At 42.8% G+C, this 21,593-nt stretch overlaps 1 protein-coding gene across 1 annotated transcript; it reads left to right on the forward strand.

Moving 5' to 3' along the window:
• The first annotated feature begins 3,200 nt into the window (after nucleotides 1-3,200).
• On the forward strand, nucleotides 3,201-5,432 carry LOC136503192 (probable LRR receptor-like serine/threonine-protein kinase At3g47570). The gene is made up of 4 exons (XM_066498345.1): nucleotides 3,201-3,765; nucleotides 4,132-4,134; nucleotides 4,953-5,171; nucleotides 5,278-5,432. The coding sequence occupies exons 1-4, from the start codon at nucleotides 3,201-3,203 to the stop codon at nucleotides 5,430-5,432; spliced, it is 942 nt and encodes a 313-aa protein (XP_066354442.1).
• The last annotated feature ends 16,161 nt before the right edge of the window (nucleotides 5,433-21,593 follow it).

Raw genomic sequence — 21,593 nt, forward strand, 5'->3', positions numbered from 1 at the left:
TGTGCTCATATCATATTTTTCTTAAATACTAGACTTCTCTATGATTCTAACAAAATTTGAATCACACCATTTGGATCTACACATTTGGAGTTACAAAATTTACAAAACAGCATTCAAATCAGCAATTTTGAACTAGCCCTATGGACAACAGTCACTGACGCGTGGGACTCGCGTGACAGCCAGACCCGCTTGTCAGTGAGACGAAAACAGGGGAGGCGCACGCGATGGCGCGGCAACGGTGAAGCTCGCCGACGGCGGCTCCTCCGGCGAAACCGACGGCACCGGCGTGCTCCCCACAACGATGCGCACCCATTCATGCCCTCACTTCAACCTCTACCGAACCCTAGCAAGGATGACGGCGTGCATGGCGGATGGCGGCGCAGTCCGACGGTGCTCCGGCGAGGTTCGGCCCTGTGGGACATGGCTAAGCTCGATATGAGCTTTAGGAGGTCACCATGATACTACCCAAACAAATAGAAGAGGACGGAAGAGTTCCTAGCTACCCCGACCACGGCGACCTCAACTCCGGCGAGGACACGCCCATGGCGGCGATGGCGGGAAAGGTCAATGCGCCCTTACCAAAGCTCAATCGGCTCAGCTAAGAGATGGAGGAGGTAGAGGAGAACACGGCGGAGCTGTGGTGAAGATGTAGTTCGCGTTTTTGCGGCGGCGAGCAAGCACGAGCTCATCGGAGTTGCTGTGGCTGTTGCTGCGGAGCTTCGGGCGAGCGGAGAAAGGGAAAAATGAAATGGCGAGTGCGTTAGGCAGGCGGGCGCGAGTTCAAGTCCTGGCCAGCAGCGCTAGGACGGCCACGGCACGTGGCCTACACGTCAGGCGACCGGCGACGAGTGTCCCCCCACGCGGCGGTAGCTTTCTGAACCCGGTCGGCACTGTAGCGTGTCTGAAACTCGATTTAGTTTCCAAATGAACCGACTGACAGGCGAAGTTTGACAGTGATTAACTCCTAATCCGTGATGATATAGCGCAAGGTATAATTGACAAATTTGAACATCTACATGTGAACTACAACTTGTACAATTGGAGCTCGAGCTGGTTCGGCCTAGTTATGGAGATACAAGGCTCCAAACATTGATACTTGAATTTGAAAATCAGTGCTCGGACTTAGAAAAATTCTAAGTCACCAAATTGCCCCCAAAACTGACTTGCGGGGCCATTTTGAGCATGTTGTGCACGTTTTCATGACTTGACCTCTAAACAAAATTTGTTCCTTATAAAATTTGCTACAACTTTGTTTTAGGTTGCTCCGACATGCAAACACTCTACGCTACACTTTCTAAACAGTCAAACACAAGAGCGTCAGGGTGTCAACACAAGTCAAACTATTACTTGGAAGTGTAATTAGGCAATACGGTCAACATGAACATTGTTCCAAATGACATTCTAGGCGTGACTAAGTGGTTTAAGAAAATTATTAGCCACATCACACATTGGTCACCCAAGAATCAATGAGATAATGAAAAACAATTGAAATGTTACATTTGTTTCATAGTCATGTTTCACACGTTTCATTAGTATGTTTCCATTCTATATTTCATGTCATGCTTATGGATGCATAATAATGATCATGCTCATGATTTGCAAAATGGTAATGCATGCTTAACACCGAGGTGTTACACTGGAGGAACGTGCCACTATGCTGTTCTGCTGTGCGTCAGCACCTCCTTCGCGCTCAACAGCGTATGAAGTCACAGGCCGACAAGCGCCACTCTGACCGCATGTTCTCCATCGGCGACATGGTGTTCCTCCGCCTTCAACCGTACCTACAGCCGTCCCTGGCGCCTCGCTCTCATCAGAAGCTCTGCTTCAAATACTTCGGCCCATTCAAGATCATCGACAAGATTAGAGACATTGCCTACAAGCTAGAGCTTACTCCTCCGTCGGCAATTCATCCCATCTTCCATGTGTCGCTGCTCAAGCTCGCTCCTCCAACAAATGCTATTGTCTCCACCAAGATGTCTGAGCTGTCCGACGGCCTCCAGGTCCTAGAGCAAGTACTCCAGCGTCGTCTCCATTAGCGTGGGGTACACTCTGTTCCTCAACTGCTCATCAAATGGTCCGGGCCTGACTCTGACTTGGCCACCTGGGAAGATGCAGACTCCATCAAGCAGCGGTTTCCAGCAGCACCGGCATGGGGGCATGCCGGTTCCCAAGGAGGGGGTTGTCAACAACCCACACCTAGGAGACCCAGAAGCTCTACCAAGGCCCAGAAGGGGAAGAAGGCCCAAGAGAGCAAATGTCCGCCTGGCGGGAACGAAATGGGCTTGCGCTGCTTGTTCAGAGAAGTCAGCTATCGCTAGAGATAAATAGAGGAGTCGTAGTCAGAGTTTGTAAGCAAATTATGAACTAAACTCTCTACTGTAATATTCCCCAACTGGTCCTCTGCCGGTGGACGCATCTCTTCTTCCTCCTCTTACTCCTCCTCCTTCCCTTCGATCTCGTCGGATCTCTGCCGCAGCTGGCAGAGGTCTAACACCCTTGACAGCAACCAATTTTCTAGCTCCATTCCTAGCGGCATCGGTAATCTCACCAAATTAGATATCCTAATATTATGTGATAACTAGTTCACATTTACCATACCACCGAGCTTGTTTTGTCTTGATAGGCTCCTCGGAATAGATCTGTCTCAAAACTTGTTGAGTCGTGCATTACCAATTGATATAAGTTTGAAGCAAATGAACATGATGGATTTGTCTACCAACCACTTAGTTGGTAGCCTGCCAGATTCACTTGGGCAGCTTGAGATGATGAGCTACCTGAACCTATCACTCAATTCGTTTCATGACCTGATCCCACCCTCTTTTGAGAAGCTGACCAGCTTGCAAACTTTGGACCTGTCCCATAACAATATCTCCGGAGCCATCCCAAAATACCTGGCTAACTTTACCGTACTCACTAGTTTGAATTTGTCCTTCAATAAGCTTCAAGGTCACATACCAGAAGGAGGTGTCTTCTCAAATATCACGCGGCAATCCTTGGAGGGGAACCCAGGGCTATGTGGCGATTTACGCTTAGGGTTTTCTCCATGCCCTAGCAAATCATTTACTCATCGGGGCTATGCTCACATTCTAAAATATTTACTCCCCACAATCATCATATCTGTTGGAGCTGTAGCTTCCTGCCTATGTGTAATGCTTAAGAAAGTTAAGAAGCGTCAAGGTAATCCTGCTGGTATGGTTGACATGGTTAATCATCATTTAGTCTCCTACCATGAGCTCGCTCGTGCTACCGAAAATTTCAGTGATGCTAACATGTTGGGGTCTGGAAGCTTTGGGAAAGTTTTTAAGGGCCAGCTGAGCAATGGTCTGGTGGTTGCCATAAAAGTTATACACATGCATTTGGAACAAGCAATTCCAAGGTTTGATGCAGAGTGCTGTGTGCTTCGGATGGCTAGACATCGCAACCTGATAAAGATATTGAACACCTGTTCCAATCTAGACTTCAGAGCACTGGTGCTTCAGTACATGCCCAATGGGAGCTTAGAGGAGCTCTTACACTCCAACGGAAGAATGCAATTGGGGTTCATAGAGAGGCTAGACATCATGCTAGATGTGTCCATGGCAATGGAGTATCTACACCATGAGCATTGTGAGGTGGTCCTACACTGCGACTTGAAGCCTAGCAAGGTGCTATTTGATGAGGACATGACTGCACATGTGGCGGATTTTGGCATTGCAAGGATTTTGCTTGGTGATGAAAATTCCATGATCTCCGCAAGCATGCCTGGAACAATTGGATACATGGCGCGCACCAGGTACGCTAGTACCTATTTTACTCCTTTTACATGTGGAATTTCATTGTGGCTGCTGCCTTGCTGCGTCAAAGGTACTAGTTACCAAATTTCTATATTAAGTGGACTAAATGCCAATTAGTAGAAACAATAACATAGCCAAGTAAGATAAACATAAACTTCCAGCTTGCATAGATCCTATTATTAAATTTCCATCCATGTGAGGCCAACACCTTTTTTTTTAGACGATGTGAGGCAAACACCTATATGATAGCCCTTCTCTAACATATGAATAGCTCCAATAGCTAGGATGCCATTCCTTACATTGAAGTAAGAACCAAAAATGCAACCAATTGAAGCCCATGAAGCGTAGAAAAAAATAGCGGGCTATAGCAGCGCTATAGCGGCTGGAGAGGCTTGACGCTACGTTATTGCTCTTTGTGCCGCTATGCCAACTTTGACCGTTGTTGCGAGCTATAATGCCGCTAAGTTGCATAGTTTTAGCGATAAAATAGTGGCACTATTTCATATTTGCCTACTTATCATTTGCTTACTAATTTAATTAGTTATTTCCTACTTATAATTTGCTACTAATTTGGTATTTTGAACAATTAGACACTGGAGTTTCACGTACCATGTTGTAATGTCATATTGATAATGTTACCTAGACTTATGGAATTTTAGAAACATATTTGTGTTCATCGAATTTCATATTTGACATGTTTTTTGCATCAATTGCTAGTGTTTTTCATGCTTATTTTATAAAAAAAACGCTATCTGTCGTAGCGCTGCTATAACTTCATAGCTGCTGAAAAAAAGTCGCCGCTATTTTCAATAAACCGCTATTTTAAACTATGCCATGAAGAGACCACCTGCAAGGGAAGACAATGCCATTTCATTTTAACCATAAAACTCAACAGAGAAGTAGTATCAAACAAAAAAAAAAGTTTTTTACTGTCCTACATCAATTCCTATTGGCCAATTCCCAAACAGAAGGAAAATACTACTCTGAGGGTCTGTCAAACCCATTCCCAAACATATGGGAAATACTCAGTACCTCTTCCACAGCTGTTGAATCTAGTTGATTAAGTAATAATAACCATCCAACATTAAGTTGTCTCACTACTTAATCATGTGGCATGTAAGTGATGCTATTTTTCCATCTTTTTTATTTATCTTTTGTGTGTATGAATTTCATGAATAGAGTATGGCTCTGTTGGAAAAGCTTCACGGAAGAGCGACGTGTTTAGCTATGGGATCATGCTCCTTGAAGTCTTTACTGGGAAGAGACCCACAGATGCTATGTTTGTCAGTGAACTGAGCCTCAGGCATTGGGTCCATCAGGCATTTCCTGAAGGGCTTGTCCAGGTCGTGGATGGTGGTATTCTCCTTGATGATGCTAATGGCTTTCTTCGCCCTGTTCGTTTGAGTCTATTCAGAACTATTTTTGAGCCAGAGAACAGTGTTTTCCTCTCATAACATTTCAGCATCAGCCAAATTTCAGCATCAGCGAACAGGTGTTGTGGCAGTGATGGAGCTGGGTTTGCTCTGCTCGACTGACTCGCCGGACCAAAGAATGACAATGAAGGATGTGGTGGTGACACTAAAGAAGGTTAGGAAGGATTACATCAAGATGGTCGTAATGGAGCCAAGTGCTACCCAGCGCCCAGCATTGATCTATTAGTCGTTGCTTATGACGAATGAGCACGTCATGTGTTCTCTGTCTGCACCGCGAATCAAATAACAATAGCATCAAGAGGTTGTCTATTTGGTGAACATTCACCCCTTTTTTTTGAGAATGTGAACATTCACTTTTTTGTTATACGATAGAGTGAAGGTTTCCCAAACTGAAATTAGCAGATTGCTGGTTTGCCAATAAGCCCTAATCAAATTTTTAATGTATGTGTTTTTTATGACTATTTATTTACTGTTTTTGCAATGTTTCCTTAGTGCCTAGAATCGATTAGCCTAAGGCTTGTTTTTTATTTTATAGGGTATAAGTTGCATTTTAGTAATACTGTACATAATAACATTGTCTAAAACCCAATAACAGGGCTCCGATTTCGCGGGGCCGCGGAGGCAGTGATGATACTCCGAGAGCAGCCGGCTAAAGAGCGATGTCCTCGCGGCGCTCAGCCCCTCAGAGCCTCAGACAGGTGGCCCCGTGGGTATGGTGCTGCCGTGCCGGATGAATAATTTCAGCGATGCGGATGCGGATGCGGATTGTGGACAAAGAAGGAAAACCTCCATGGGAAATGGGCCGTTTCTGTTGCCAGCGGATTTAGGCTCTCGAAATGGGCCAGCCCAATTGGTCCACAAACGAACGATCGGATGTGTATTGGGCTCCGACAAAAAGAAATGTGTATTGGACATCAGAGCTATCATGAGTTCATGACGACTCTCATCTCAGGAGGTAAAGATACTGATGGACCCTGTCTTGTTTTACAAAGGCTGACAGAATAAATAATTGAGGTCCAGCACTCTTGGGATCACAGGTTTTATAGGCATTGAAATTTTGCGAGGTGTCATGCGCACCTCGCCAGCAACGGACACACAGAAAGTATAATTAGCTGAAAAAAACATGAGCATAAATACAAACATGTGTGTTGGGTTCGAAACTCAAATCTGAATAGGTAGGTTCTAGCTAATAGTAGTACATAATAAGAAACCTAATGCTGGTTAGTTGGTTTAACTTCCTCTCGGTGGATGACTTGGATTAGAATCTTGCACTGCACTTTATCCTGCCTATAAGGCTACAGCTAGTTTTACTGAAAGTAGTGCTACTTTGCTGTCCACGCCCAACTATCGCTTCTGTAGCTTGGAAGCCAATTATTCTTGGATACGCCGCAATGATGATGAATGCTGGACTTTTTCACATGTGTTGCACCCACGGATCGCAACATCCTTTTTCTTTCGATGCTTGAAAACTCATTGTTAAATTTCTTATAGGGAAGTGCATTCCTACGGGAAATGAAAATTAACTATGCGTCAGCTCAATGTTCGTTTATCTTTTTACTGTAAATGGTCTTAATACCATAATGACATTTATTTTGGGATCGAGGAACGCCGAGTACTCCCAAGTCCCAGCCAATAATGCAGTTACGCTATATGGAATCATTGGATATTGTGGTGCTGGTGCCATGTCTCAGCTGCTCCCCATATCCACCGAACTTTTTGTTTTTTAGCTTTTTTTTTTTAAGTTTTTCACAAATATGTCTCTGAATGTATGATTTCAAAATTTAGACCCTTAGCTCGGCGTCATCATTGCTGGCGTCGAGCTTATACGTCTCGGCGTCATAGATTTTGGCGCCTAGGTCTTGAACTCGGCGCAGACGTGGCGGTGACTTGATAGGCACCATGGCGCCGAAGATCTTGATGTCGTAGATTTTGGCGCCGAGCTTGGCGCCATGGTTATTGGCGCCGAGAACGGCGCCAAGATCTATGGTGCCGAGGTAGTGTTTTAACCCGGTGTCCAATCTTTCTGCCCGAGCCTTCTTCCTCTTCTTTCTCCTCCCTCTCGAGTTTTTTCTCTCCCCACTTCGCCCTACCTCACGGATCGGCATATTAGACCTTGAAAACTTTAATTTCATCCGTAGATCTTCGAGAGTAAGGTATCCTTGCTCCTCTCCTAGTTTTTTTTGCATCGATTCGATATATATTAGTCGGATTTTTTTAACTTAAGAATCGCAATTACTTAGGGTTTCATGTAATTTTAATATTTATATTATACAACCGTAGGATGCCAAGACGTGAAAAACTATCAAACCAAGGTAACCTCAACGCACGTTGTTATGATATGGGTTCATTGTTGTGGATCAAATAGGAAACCCTAGGGGTAGGGTTTAATGTTAACTGCTTTCGATTCTTAGAACGAAAATGGCTAATTGTAGTTATGGCCGGATGGCCGGAAATGCCTTCGACCCATTGCCTCTGAATAGTGGTGTTCCAGTGCCCATGTGCTTTTGCGGCGGTCCTTGCAAGGTAGCCAAGTCCGATGAATAGGACACGTATAGGCAGAGGTATTGGATGTGTTTTAATTTTGCGTTTGAGACTACACTTCGTGAGCGCCGCATTAACAAGATGGTGAGGAATATGTTTGTGTCATATGACATCTTGCATGATTTTTTTTGTTTTGTAATAATTGCATTTTTTACAGACCCCTCCACCGCTCTATGATTTTGAGCAGTGGATCGACACTGAGATCAAGCCTGAAGACAAGGATTGGATGCAGAACTGTTGCGGTGGGAGGCATAGGACAAGAAGATGGAGAAGATACACGGAGAGGAGGCTGCAGAAAAGGAGCACAAGTAAGAGGAGGAAAGGAGGTGTGTTGCTACGTACAGGGAGGAGTGGGAGAAGAAGCTTGAGTGTACATGCCGAGCAAAAGCAGCGATGGAGGAGAATTCCGATGCCCTAAGGAATGAAAAGTGGCCTCGTTGCACTCAGTAGTCTCCATTACTTGCTAGTTTTATGGTTTATTCATGAACAATGTTGTCTAATGTTGGACTTTTCATTGTGTTGTCATGTAATGCACTTTAAGTATGGGCATGCTTAGGTCATGTACTGCGTTATTTAGTTTGTCGGCATGTACTTCTAATATTATTGTGTTGTTTTATGTGTCATAGTATTGGACTTTTCATTATGTAGTTATTTTCATTATTTGTGGTCATAATATTCAGTTTAATATTGCGGACGTAGTGAAATGTGATCACGTGTTGCAAACAAAACCTAATGAAGTAGAGCATTATATAATTCAACACACAAAACACATGAAATGGCATGTGAGAACATATACCGAACTAAGGTACAGATGTCCTAAACTAAACCTAACATGCCTTAGGTAATTGAAGCGAACAACAAGCACAAGAAATGGCATGTGAGAACATGTACCAAACAAAGGTACATAGTTCCTTCGACTAAACCTAACATGCCTTAGGTAATTAAATCAAACAACAAACACATGGATGTGCCATGTGAATAAGATATGGTCGTCCTATTAGTGTGGCCACATAGCAAATTGTGTTGCACCTTCTCCACAGTAGCCTTCCATTGTTGTTGGTGGCGGCGGCGGGGGTGACAGCGAAGACCCCTTGTTCTTGTGATTAGGGTAGGTGCAATATGGATCATTGCAGAGTGTGTCCTGTGAACTTGCACCATTGTTGTTGTCGTCGTCGTCTTCCTTGTACCCGCTGCTAACTTCCCTTTGTAGATCGAAGATTTGGTCCTGCAGGTAGTAGATGTACTGCTGATGCGGATAAATTGGTCGAGGATCGACCCACCTAGTGAACCCACAGTTTTCTTCGGACTCAGAAGACTACAATAAGTATGTCCTGCGAGTTGTAAGGGTATTCAAAAAACATATTTAACAAACGAAATGTAATAGCAATTACCCATGCTCACTGGCATTTGAAGAAACAACGACCTCCGTCGATCCTCTCGGTGAACTTCTACACTAAGCAATCCTCACTATGGATGCATTTTGGCCAATCTTCCTTCCTATTATCGTATCCTCTGAGAGAGCACTCTTTAGTGAAAATCACTCTTTCTCTCGGGGGGAAACTGATACTCTGGTTCATCAAAGAAATCAGGCCCAAGAGACCCCTCCTACACAATGGGAGTTCCCTCCATCCCCCTTTGCTCTTCCACTCCTGAAACCCTTTCCTCTAGATGACCCTCTAGACATTCCTATTCCAACAAAACCGAATACTAGTTTGGTTTTCCTTTTGGTTAGCAATGCATCCTAGAACGCATATATATAGGCGGAGGCAGGTTTGCTAGCTGTTGTATTATGCTGTAAATGCTTCTGGAGAGCCTACTCAGAATCACTGAAAAGCCTACATCGTAGGACACTGGAGAGCATAGATTCCATGACTGAAAAGCCTATTTGATTTTAGACTTCAATCACTATTGAAAGCATCTAGGCCCCTAGTTGGGTTTCGATGATTAATGATAATACATGATTATTGTGACTAACGTGTGTTTTGCAAAGGCAATTAAGTTAGGTCATGGTAATGGAGATCGATTGGGCTATCATGATGGTCATGCCCCTACGATGAAAATCATTTCGGTTTTCAAAGGATGGACGACAAGGTTAAGGATGGACTAGTTCTAAGTGTCAATTGGAGTTAGAGTGACACTTAGAGTGGTTTAGGACTTTGTTTTTTCCTTTGACCATACTATTAAGGGGGGTACGGACGGGTAGCTTGACCTAGGTGAGTCTAGTGGGTTAGGTGTGGTGCACACTTGCTAAAACTAGCGCTAGGTAGCTCCAAAATAGTCTTTAGATCCAATGAGGCAAACTTCATTCACATATGAACGAGAGTTAGAAGTGAATAGAGGGTCAAATACTGATTAAACGCTGGCTTCGGTGTGACCGAACGCTGGCTCAGAGTCCGATCAGTTCATTTGATCAAGGTGAAGTCGTCTAGAAGTGACCGAATGCTGAGAAGTGAAGTGCCAGACGCTGAGGGCCAGCGTCCGGTCGACATCAGTAAGGTTCTAGTGAGGGTAAATTGTGACTGGACGCGTCCGGTCACACTATAAACTCTGGAGTTCATGGTAAACTGACCGGTGCGTCCGGTCAACATGACTGGAGCGTCTGGTCACCCCGCAGAGGCACATAACGGTTCGTTTTTCAGCCCATATTATAAATACCACCTTCATTCGTGTGTGGGGGTACTTTTGCTTATTCCAACAGCTGAGAAACACCTTAGAGAGTGCCAAGAAGAGAAAGGTCCTAGTGAGGTGATTGAGATTTGAGAATCCCAAAGAGAGCCCTCATTAGTGAAGCAAGAGTAGCAAAGTGTGCATCCACCCTTCTCATTAGGCTTGTCGTGGTCAAGTGAGAGTTTGTGCTTGTTACTCTTGGCGATCGCCATCACCTAGATGGTTTGGTGGTGATTGGAAGTTTGGTGACCATCCGACGGAGCTTGTGGGTGACCCAACTCAAGTTGTGAGCGGTTGTGGGTGATTCACCACGACGGAGTGTCAAAGAATCAACCCATAGAGAGCACCTGATCCTTGCGCGGATCAAGGGGGAGCTACACCCTTGCGCGGGTGCTCCAACGAGGACTAGTGGGGAGTGGCGACTCTCTGATACCTCAGCAAAACATCGCCGTGTTCCTTCTCCTCTCTTTACTTTAAGTATTTACTTTGAGCAATTCAATACTTGTCTTTTACATTCCTAGAATTGCCATGCTAGAGTAGGATTGGAACTTAGGGTGCTAAACTTTTGTGCATTAGATCAATAGAAACACTTTCTAGGCACAAGGGGTTAATTGGGCTAACCATAGGATTTGATTTTTGCAAAGAAATTTGTAATTAGCCCAATTCACCCCCCCCTCTTGGGCATCTTGATCCTTTCAATTGGTATCAGAGCCTCGTGCTCACGTATTTAGGCTTAACCACCTAGAGCAAGATATCTCACGGGGATGGACCTCCTCCTATCTTTGAGGGAGATGATTTTCCTTATTGGAAAATTTGCATGGAGGCGTATCTAGAAGCTCTAGATATTGGTATTCTTAGAGCCACCTCACAAGGCTTCCCAAAACCTTGGGATGCTACTCACCTACAAGGCGATGAGGTGAATTACGAGAAGTGGAATGTAAAGGTTCGAAACACCATCTTTAGAGGCCTTTGCAAAGATGTGTTCAATCGGGTGAGGAACCACAAAGACGCCCATGCACTATGGTCGGACGTTTGTGCGCTCCATGAGGGAACTAAGAGTGAGCGTGAGGAACGCTATCATCTTGTCATGAAAAGCTCAACTCTTTTGAAGTGCTTCCTAAAGAATGTGCTAATGAGATGTATTCACGTTTGAATGTTCTTGTAGAGAAAGTCAATGGGCTTGGACTCACTCAAATGCAACCATCCGATATTGTAAGAAAGATCTTGAGTGTCCTCCCCATTGATAAATATGGGCATATTGTGACTGTGCTTCATCAAGGTGATCTTTCCACCGCTACACCGATACAAATCTTGGAAAAGATCAATGCTCATGAGATGTACATGCACATCACGCCCCAAGATGGCTCATCCTCTACCAAGAAGAAAGATAAGGACTTAGCATTCAAAGCTAGCCAAGAGAAGGGTAAAGCAAGACTTGAGTATGAGAGCTCAAGTGATGATAAAGTTGATGATGAAAGTCTTACTCTTATGGTGAAAAAGACCGCCAAGATGCTAAAGAAGCTCAACAAGAGTGGCATCAAGTTTGATGGCAAGAAGAAGTTCTTCACTAGCTCTAGAAGGAAGCCAATCTTTGAGATGGATTGCTTCAATTGTGGAGAACTTGGTCATCTAGCACACGAATGCACTAAGCCCAAGAAAAACAAGAACAAATACAAAGGCAAGAAAGATGACTCAAGTAATGAAGAAGAAAAAGAGAAGAAGAAGAACAAGCCATACAAGAAGAGAGATGGCAAGAAGAAAAACTTCCACAAGAAGAAGAGTGGAAATGCATACATTGTCGGTGATTGGCTCACGGACATTGATTCATCTAGTGCATCATCCGATGATGATAGTGACAACGAGAAGGTGGCTGCAATTGTTATCGACTCTTCATCATCTTCACCGCCACCACCACCATCATCCTCTACACACCTATGCCTTATGGCCAAGGGTGACCGCAAGGTATCTAATAATGATGATAGTAGTGATAATGAGCATGCTAGTGATGATGATAGCGATAGCAATGATGATGAATATGAATCACCTTCTTATGATGATCTTGCTAGATTGCTAAAACAATACACTAAGATCATTATAAAAACTAGAGCTAAAAATGAAAAGCTAGAAGCTAAAAATGATTCTCTTTTAGCCAAATGTGATATAGCGGAAAAGGCTAGTGTTGAGCTTAAAGAAGCAAATGATGCTATATCATCCAAACTCAAGGAGCTCAAATCTTCTAAGAAAGAGCTTAAAGAAAAACATGATAAACTTGAGAGGACATATAATGAGCTCATCACTAGCCACAACAAGCTAAGAGAAGAATATACTACTCTTAAGGTTAATCATGATAATCTTGTTATTGCTCAAGAATTCTTATCCAATGAGCCACATGATGCTACTAACGATGTTGTTAAGATTGATATAGCTACATCATGTGATGACTTGATTATTGAGAGCATTGAGCAAATTCTAGTAGCAAGGGCAAGCAAGTGGTTGAAGCCGATGATTATGATGAGTTTGTCAAGCTCAAGAATGACAATGAAAAGCTCAAGAAAGATCTTAAAGAACTCAAAACCACCAAGTCTATTGTGCTAGAAACTATTGTTCATGATGATGGTTTCATCCTTGAGAATGAGAAGCTCAAAGATGAGAACAAGAAGCTCAAGGAAGAGAAAAACAATGATGCTCTCAAGGAAGAAAACAAGAAGCTCAAGTTGGAGAAATAGCATCTTAAGATTGGATTGAGCAAGTTCACTAGAGGCAAGCATCTTCAAAGTGAGCTACTAATGAACACTGTCATGAAGATGGATAGAAGTGGCATTGGGTACTTGGCAAACCAAGAAAAGAAGGCTCAAGCTCAACAACAACATAAGTCCAAGCCAAAGCCAAAGAGATGTTTTGAGTGTGTATAAGAAGGCCACTTTGCTCATGAGTGCCAAACTCCACCACCACAACCCTTGCCCAAGCATGCTAGACCTTTTGCCTTCAATGCTCACTACATGCTTAGAAAGGATTCTAGTGGAAAGATGAAAGTGATATTCTTAGGACCTCCCAACAAAAATAGGCCTAAGAAAATTTGGGTTGCAAAGTCACTTATTGAGAAGGTGAAGGGCCCTCAACAAGTTTGGGTTCCTAAAGCTTGATCTCTTGTGTGTAGGTGAACTACAAGACCGGTGGAAGTCATTGGGTTATTGATAGTGGTTGTACACAACATATGACCGGTGATCCTCGTATATTCACCTCACTAGATGAAGAAGTAGATGGACAAGAAAGAATCACATTTAGAGATAACTCAAAGGGCAAGGTCAAGAAGATAAGAAGTGACAATGGAAAGGAATTTGACAACACAAACATAGAAGCCTATTGTGATGAAGTTAGGATTAAGCATGAGGTCTCCGCAACATATACTCCTCAACAAAATGGTATACTTGAGAGGAATAACCGGACATTGATCACTCTTGCAAGAACAATACTTGATGAGTACAACACCCCCAAAGCTCTATGGGCGGAAGCTATCAACACTGCATGCTATGCATCAAACCGCTTATTCCTTCAAAAGTTTCTTGGCAAGACACCTTATGAGTTGCTCAATGGGAAGAAGCCAGACGTCTCTTTCTTTAGGGTGTTTGGATGCAAATGCTACATCTACAAGAAGCGCCAACACCTAGGGAAGTTTCAAAGACGTTGTGATATTGGTTTTTTGTTGGTTACTCATCAAAGTCCAAAACATATAGAGTATTTAATCATGCCACCGACTTGGTTGAAGAAATATATGATGTGGAATTTGATGAATCTAACTGCTCCCAAGGAGCACATGAGAATCTTGATGATGTAGGTGATGAACCATTGAGGGAGGCTATGAAGAACATTCCGGTTGGAGACATCAAGCCTAAAGATGATGAAGATGATGTACAAGTGATTAATCCACCTTCTTCATCAAGTGTGCCACAAGATGGTGATAAAGATGGGAGAGTAGAAAATGAAGATACTCATGTCTCCCATGATCAAATGGTGGTACAAGCACAAGATGTTGATGCTCCACAACCTCCTCCTCAAGTGGTCAATAGAAGAAATACACCTCTACTACAAGATCATCCACAAGATCTCATCATAGAGAGTCCATGAAAGGGTGTAATGATTCGCTCACAAAAACTTGCTTCATTTATTGTTCATCACTCTTTTGTCTCTTGCTTTGAGCCTACTAAGATAGAAGAAGCTCTTCAAAATCTGGATTGGATAAATGCAATGCATGAAGAGTTGAACAACTTCACCCACAATGAAGTTTAGACTCTTGAAGAGCGGTCAAAAGGTGCAAGAGTCATTGGAACAAAGTGGGTGTTCCAAAACAAGCAAGATGATCAAGGCATTGTTGTGAGGAACAAGGCAAGACTAGTGGCAAAGGGGTTCTCTCAAGTTGAAGGTTTAGATTTTGGAGAGACCTTTGCATCGGTTGCAAGATTAGAAGCCATCCGTATCCTCCTTGCATATGCATCACATCATGAAATAAAACTTTATCAAATGGATGTGAAAAGTGCTTTTTTAAATGGCTTTATTAATGAACTAGTCTATGTTGATCAACCTCCTGGGTTTGAAGACCCTAGATATCCTAATCATGTTTATAGGTTGTCCAAGGCGTTATATGGGCTTAAGCAAGCCCCAAGAGCTTGGTATGAGCGCCTTCGGGACTTTCTCATTGAGAAGGGCTTCACCATTGGGAAGGTCGACACTACACTATTCACCAAGAAGCTTGATGGGCATATCTTCATTTGTCAAGTGTATGTTGATGATATCATCTTTGGATCATCAAATGAAGAATCTTGCAAAGAGTTTGGTGAATTGATGTCAAAGGAGTTTGAGATGTTAATGATTGGAGAGCTTACATTCTTTCTTGGTTTTCAAGTCAAGCAAATGAAAGAAGGGATTTTCATCTCTCAAGAGAAATATACAAATGATCTTCTCAAGAGATTCAAGATGGATGAATGTAAGCCAATCAAGACACCAATGCCAACTAATGGACATCAAGACCTAGATGAGGGAGGTAACACGGTTGATTAAACTCTCTACCATTCTATGATTGGTAGCTTGTTATATTTGACCGCATCTAGGCCCGACATCATGTTTAGTATGTGTATGTGTGCTAGATTTCAAGATAATCCTAAGGAAACTCATTTAATTGCCATAAAAAGAATCCTTAGGTATCTTAAGCACACACCAAGCACTGGACTTCACTAAAAAATGAGCTTGTGTTGCCCCTTGCATTGCATTGTAATATACAACATGTTTAATATTTTGTAATGCATATAGGGCTTGTCTAACATGGTTAAGATAACCGCCAAAAAGCGTGTGAAGAAGCTTAACCTTGGATCAAACTTGACAAGCAACTAGATTTATTTTCAAGTATTGCATTGCATATGCATGATTGTTGTTTGTCGTTTGTCTTCAATTGCCCTCTTATTGCCTATTTTCTTAAAAAGAATTATAGCCTAAGGCAAAATATTTTGAAAAACTTGAGGTTTTGAGAGAGGTCACTCACATCAGTCCCAATTGGTGTTTATTTGGTTCTTATTCATGTTGGGATTTGATTGGGAATAGGCAGCATGAAGGACTTTAAAGATTTGCTGGAAAAAGAGTGACCGGACGCTGCACCGGACTCTAGAGTCCAGCGTCCGGTCAGTTCATAGGAGGTGAACTGGCTGCGAAGGAGTGACCAGACTCTGCGTTTCAGTGTCCGGTCAGTTGGAGGTTCAGCGTTCGATCGAGCATGAAGGCGTTCAAGTCTAAGTGACCGGACTCTAGCTGCGTCCGGTCAGTGTCCATCGGACGCATCCGGTCGTGATTCCAGGAGATTTGGACCTCTCTGGAATCGATCAGACACTGGGTGGCTGCGTCCGGTCGCTACCACTAGAGCATCTGGTCAATAGGAAGCGTGCGTAATTAGGACTCTCACTCCATTTCCTTTTCCATCTTGTGGGGACCCTTTATAATCACAGCACTGCCTCGGCCAACTCCACATCCACACCATCATCGCCGTGATCTAGCCCTAGCCGTTGTTGCAGTCGCATCCGCGCCGTGCTCCTCTACGCCGCTCCCGCATAGCCACTCCAGCAGCACCACCGCTGCTCCACGCATCGGCCGCTGCTCCGCTAAAAGGTCCTAATGGCTAGAGGGGGGGTGAATAGCCTAATAAAAATTTCTACAACAACACTTAACAAAATGGTTGGACAAATATGAGGCAAAGCAAGTGTTGCGCTATCTTACTCAAAACGCAAGCCACCTACCACAATTCTAGTTTAGATAGTATCTATTCACACAATAGCTATGACACTACCCTATGTTAGTGTGCTCTCAAAAGCTAACTAAAGAGCTACACCAACCAACCAACCAAGCTCTCACAACTAGCTATACTAAAGAGCTTGACAACTAGTTTGCGGTAATGTAAGGAGAGTGATTAAGAAGGTTATACCACCGTGTAGATGAAGGAACCAATCAATCACAAGGATGAATAACAATGAAGACCAATCACCTCGGAATCAATGATGAACACAATAATTTTTTACCGAGGTTCACTTACTTGCCGGCAAGCTAGTCCTCGTTGTGGTGATTCACTCACTTGGAGGTTCACGCGCTAATTGGCTTCATATGCCAAACCCTCAATAGGGTGCCGCACATCCAACACAAGATGAGGATCACACAAGCCACGAGCAATCCACTAGAGCACCTTTTGGCTCTCCGCCGGGGAAGGTCAAAGAACCCCTCACAATCACCACGATCGGAGCCAGAGACAATCACCAACCTCCGCTTGACGATCCTTGCTGCTCCAAGCCGTCTAGGTGGCAGCAACCACCAAGAGTAATAAGCGAAACCCACAGCGAAACACGAACACCAAGTGCCTCTAGATGCAATCACTCAAGCAATGCACTTGGATTCACTCCCAATCTCACAAAGATGATGAATCAATGATGGAGATGAGTGGGAGGGCTTTGGCTAAGCTCACAAGGTTGTTATGTCAAAGAAAATTGTCAAAAGTATGAGCTTCAACTGGTCATGGGGCTTAAATAGAAGCCCCCACAAAATAGAGTCGTTGTACCCCTTCACTGGGCACAACGCGGGGTGATCGGATGCTCCGGTCTGATCGACCGGACGCTGGCCCTCAGCGTCCGGTCACATGATACACACCATGTGTCCCCTGCTTTAAATACTATTTGTCAGATTTCAACGGTCATCTATTGACCAGATGCAGCGCACAAACTGACCAGACGCTCAGCCTCCAGCGTCCGGTCGTTTCCAGTAAGGTTCCAGAAATGCTTTTCTTTGACCGGACGTGTTCGGTCATGCTTGACCGGACCCTGACAGCGTCCGGTCACATAGTGACTTTCCTCAGCGCTGTCTGACAATAGGACCGGACCCTGCCTTTAGCGTCCGATCGCTGAGTGACCCAGCGTCCGGTCATTTGACCGACGCCAGCATCTCTGCTGTTACAACTGACCGGATGCGCCTGTTCCTCTGGGACCAACGTCCGGTCACCTTGTGACCAGCAAGACTAACTCCTTTCTACCTCTAACTTCTTCACCCTTACTCAAATGTGCCAACCACCAAGTGTATCACCTTGTGCACATGTGTTAGCATATTTTCACAAATATTTTCAAGGGTGTTAGCATTCCATTAGATCCTAAATGCATATGCAATGAGTTAGAGCATCTAGTGGCACTTTGATAACCGCATTTCAATATGAGTTTCACCCCTCTTAATAGTACGGCTATCAAACCTAAATGTGATCACACTCTCTAAGTGTCTTGACCACCAAAACAAAATAGCTCCTATGATTTATACCTTTTGCCTTGAGCTTTTTGTTTTTCTCTTTCTTCTTTCCAAGTCCAAGCACTTGATCATCATCATGTCATCATCATTATCATGCTATGATCTTTATTTGCTTCACCACTTAGAATGTGCTACCTATCTCATGATCACTTGATAAACTAGGTTAGCACTTAGGGTTTCATCAATTCACCAAAACCAAACTAGAGCTTTCAATCTCTCCCTTTTTGGTAATTGATGACAACCCTTACACAAATATATGAATTAAAATTCAATTGAATCCATGTTGCTTGCCCAAGCATATTTACCATGTGTAAAAGAATATGGACAAGTTTCATGAACCCCAAATGGTAGCAATTTCTTCCCCTACATATGTGCTAAGAGTTTGGATTGTAGCTTGCACATATGCTTAGATAGGAAATATAGGAGACAATGTCTACCAAATGATGCTAAGGTGTAAAAGATGGACCTTTAAAGTGTGATACCAATCGGAGTGCACCATTATACCATCCTTAGCACCATGGTTAGCTCTATACTTCTTGGAAACACACTTTGAAAAGATACCACTTGGAAATACTTGGAAATGAAATCATTAGATATCCTATGCATGCTAGTTTTTTATTTTATCATTCAGACCTACAACTAGCATACACCACACAAGCATGGATATTGAAATTTAAAACTTGTGTCATGCAAGCAAACATATGAAATACACATTCAAATGCACCATACAAGTTCATGAGCTTGCTCCCCCTACTTGTGTGCTCAAAATTTTAATTGATCCCTTTCCTTTGTCATATTTTCCCCTCATTTCAAGTTTTCCCCCTTTGTCCAAATTCTCCCCCTTTGTTGTCTTTTCACCACCTAAGTACACTAATATATCTTTTGTCTTTCTCCCATGTACTAATATCTTTGTTATTTCTCCCCTTCGTTATTTCTCCCCCTATCACTTATATCTTTGTTTCTCTCCCCCTTTGTCATCAATGACCACAAAGGCTTAAAATATGGATAGGTAGAGATTATTAATGTCAATCAATGGGATGAAGATTATTTTCCCAAATTTGGTCCAATCTAGATCATTTACCAAAAATATTTAACTCGGTTTGATCCAAGGACAAGCTTCTTCACACCTCCAAATAAGGGTTATCTTGTACCATGTTGAGTTAAACACTTAGAGTTCATTTTCTAGATTAAACACTAGGTTTACAAGCCCACAAACATGTCATATGCTACCACTAGATCAAGTCAAGCATAGAAGCAATAGTGGTACCATATAAACATCAATTTCATTTGATTTTCATGAATGAGCCTAATAAAATTGAACCCCTTTAAAGGTCCTAATAAAATTGAAAATGTGACTAGATGCACTAAACATGTCCTTAGCAAGGATGTATGTCATGCCAATCAACTTTTACCTTGAATAACTTGAAGGAGAGGCATGTCATATGAGTGGGGGTGCATCAACACATATTTGAGAAATCCAATATGTTCAACTCATTCCTTAGCTTGTAAAACCTTTTCTCATCCAATGGCTTGGTGAATATATCGGCAAGTTGATCTTCGGTGCCAACACTCTCAATGCAAATGTCCCCTTTTTGTTGGTGATCTCTTATGAAATGGTGGCGGACATCGACGTGCTTTGTTCTTGCATGTTGAACTGGATTGTTGGACAACTTGATTGCACTCTCATTGTCACAAAGCAATGGCACTTTCTTGAACTTGATTCCAAAGTCATTCAAGGTGGCCTTCATCCAAAGAATTTGTGCACAACAACTACCGGCGGATATGTATTCGGCTTCGGCGGTTGATAATGCAACTCTATTTTGCTTCTTTGATGACCATGAAACAAGTGATCTTCCCAATAGTTGACATGTGTCCGAGGTGCTCTTCCTTTCAACTTTGCATCCCGCATAATCCGAGTCGGAGTAACCAACTAGCTCAAACTTTGCTCCTTTGGGATACCACAAACCAACATTTGTTGTATATTTCAAGTACCTCAATATTCTCTTTGTAGCCTTCAAATAACTTTCTCTTGGTGAGGCTTGAAATCTTGCACACATGCATACACTAAACATGACATCCAGCCTTGATGCGGTCACATAGAGTAGGCTTCCAATCATAGACTGATACAATTTTTGATCTACCATATTTCCACTTGCATCACTATCCAAGTTGCCATTGGTTCCCATTGGTGTGCTAATGGCTTTACTATCAATCATTCCAAACTCCTTAATCATGTCCTTGATGTACTTGCCTTGACTTACAAATGTACCATTCTTCAATTGCTTGATTTGAAGACCAAGAAAGTAACTTAACTCTCCAATCATGGACATCTCAAACTCATTTTCCATCATTTTTCCAAATTCTTCACAAAAGTCTTGATTGGTGGATCTAAATATGATATCATCAACATATATTTGCAACACAAATAGATCTTTTCCAATCTTCTTGATGAAAAGAGTGGTGTTAACCTTGCCCGTTGTGAACCCTTTAGAGAGTAGGAAGTCCCTCAATCTCTCATACCATGCTCTAGGTGCTTGCTTAAAGCCATACAACGCCTTCTTCAACTTGTACACATGGTCGGGCTTCTTGTCATCTTCAAAACTGGGAGGTTGCTCAACATATACTTCTTCATTGATGTAACTATTGAGAAATGCACTCTTAACATCCATTTGATAGAGCTTGATGTTGTGGGCACAAGCATAGGCTAGCAAGATTCTTATTGCTTCCGATCTAGCAACCAGGGCATATGTTTCTCCAAAGTTAAGACCTTCAACTTGTGTATAGCCTTGTGCTACTAATCTTGCTTTGTTCCTTACTACTATCCCATCTTGATCTTGCTTGTTTCTAAAGACCCATTTGGTTCCAATCACATTGTGTCCCTTTGGTCTCTCTACTAATTTCCATACTTGATTTCTTGTGAAGTTATTCAATTCTTCATGCATAGCATTCACCCAATCAACATCCTTCAATGCTTCTTCTATCTTCTTTGGTTCAATGGATGACACAAATGAGAAATGCTCACAAAATGATGCCAATCTTGATCTAGTTTGCACACCTCAAATATCACCAATGATAGTGTCCAATGGATGATCCCTTGCAACATTGGTTGATTGGAGGATTGGAACTTGATTGCTTGCACTTGCTTGATCATTGGATTGAGATGATGTACTAGCCACTTGATCTTGTTCATTGTCATGAGATCCACTTGTACTAGCTTGAGTTGTATCATCTTGCACATTTGAGTTAGAGAGGACTTGCACTTGATCATCTTCATTATTATTCACTTACATAGGCCTCAATTCACCAACATCCATGTTCTTCATGGCATTTGAAAGTTGAATGCCTCTAACATCTTTCAAGT

The sequence above is a fragment of the Miscanthus floridulus genome, chromosome 14, assembly GCF_019320115.1.
Source record: "Miscanthus floridulus cultivar M001 chromosome 14, ASM1932011v1, whole genome shotgun sequence".
NCBI lineage: Eukaryota > Viridiplantae > Streptophyta > Magnoliopsida > Poales > Poaceae > Miscanthus > Miscanthus floridulus.

Bases quoted from the DNA above. Each gene is read 5' to 3' on its own strand.
- LOC136503192 (XM_066498345.1), top strand. From the start codon at position 3,201: ATGGTTAATCATCATTTAGTCTCCTACCATGAGCTCGCTCGTGCTACC. The intron at 5,172-5,277 runs GTTTGAGTCTAT...GTGTTGTGGCAG, and splicing joins TGGCTTTCTTCGCCCTGTTC to TGATGGAGCTGGGTTTGCTC.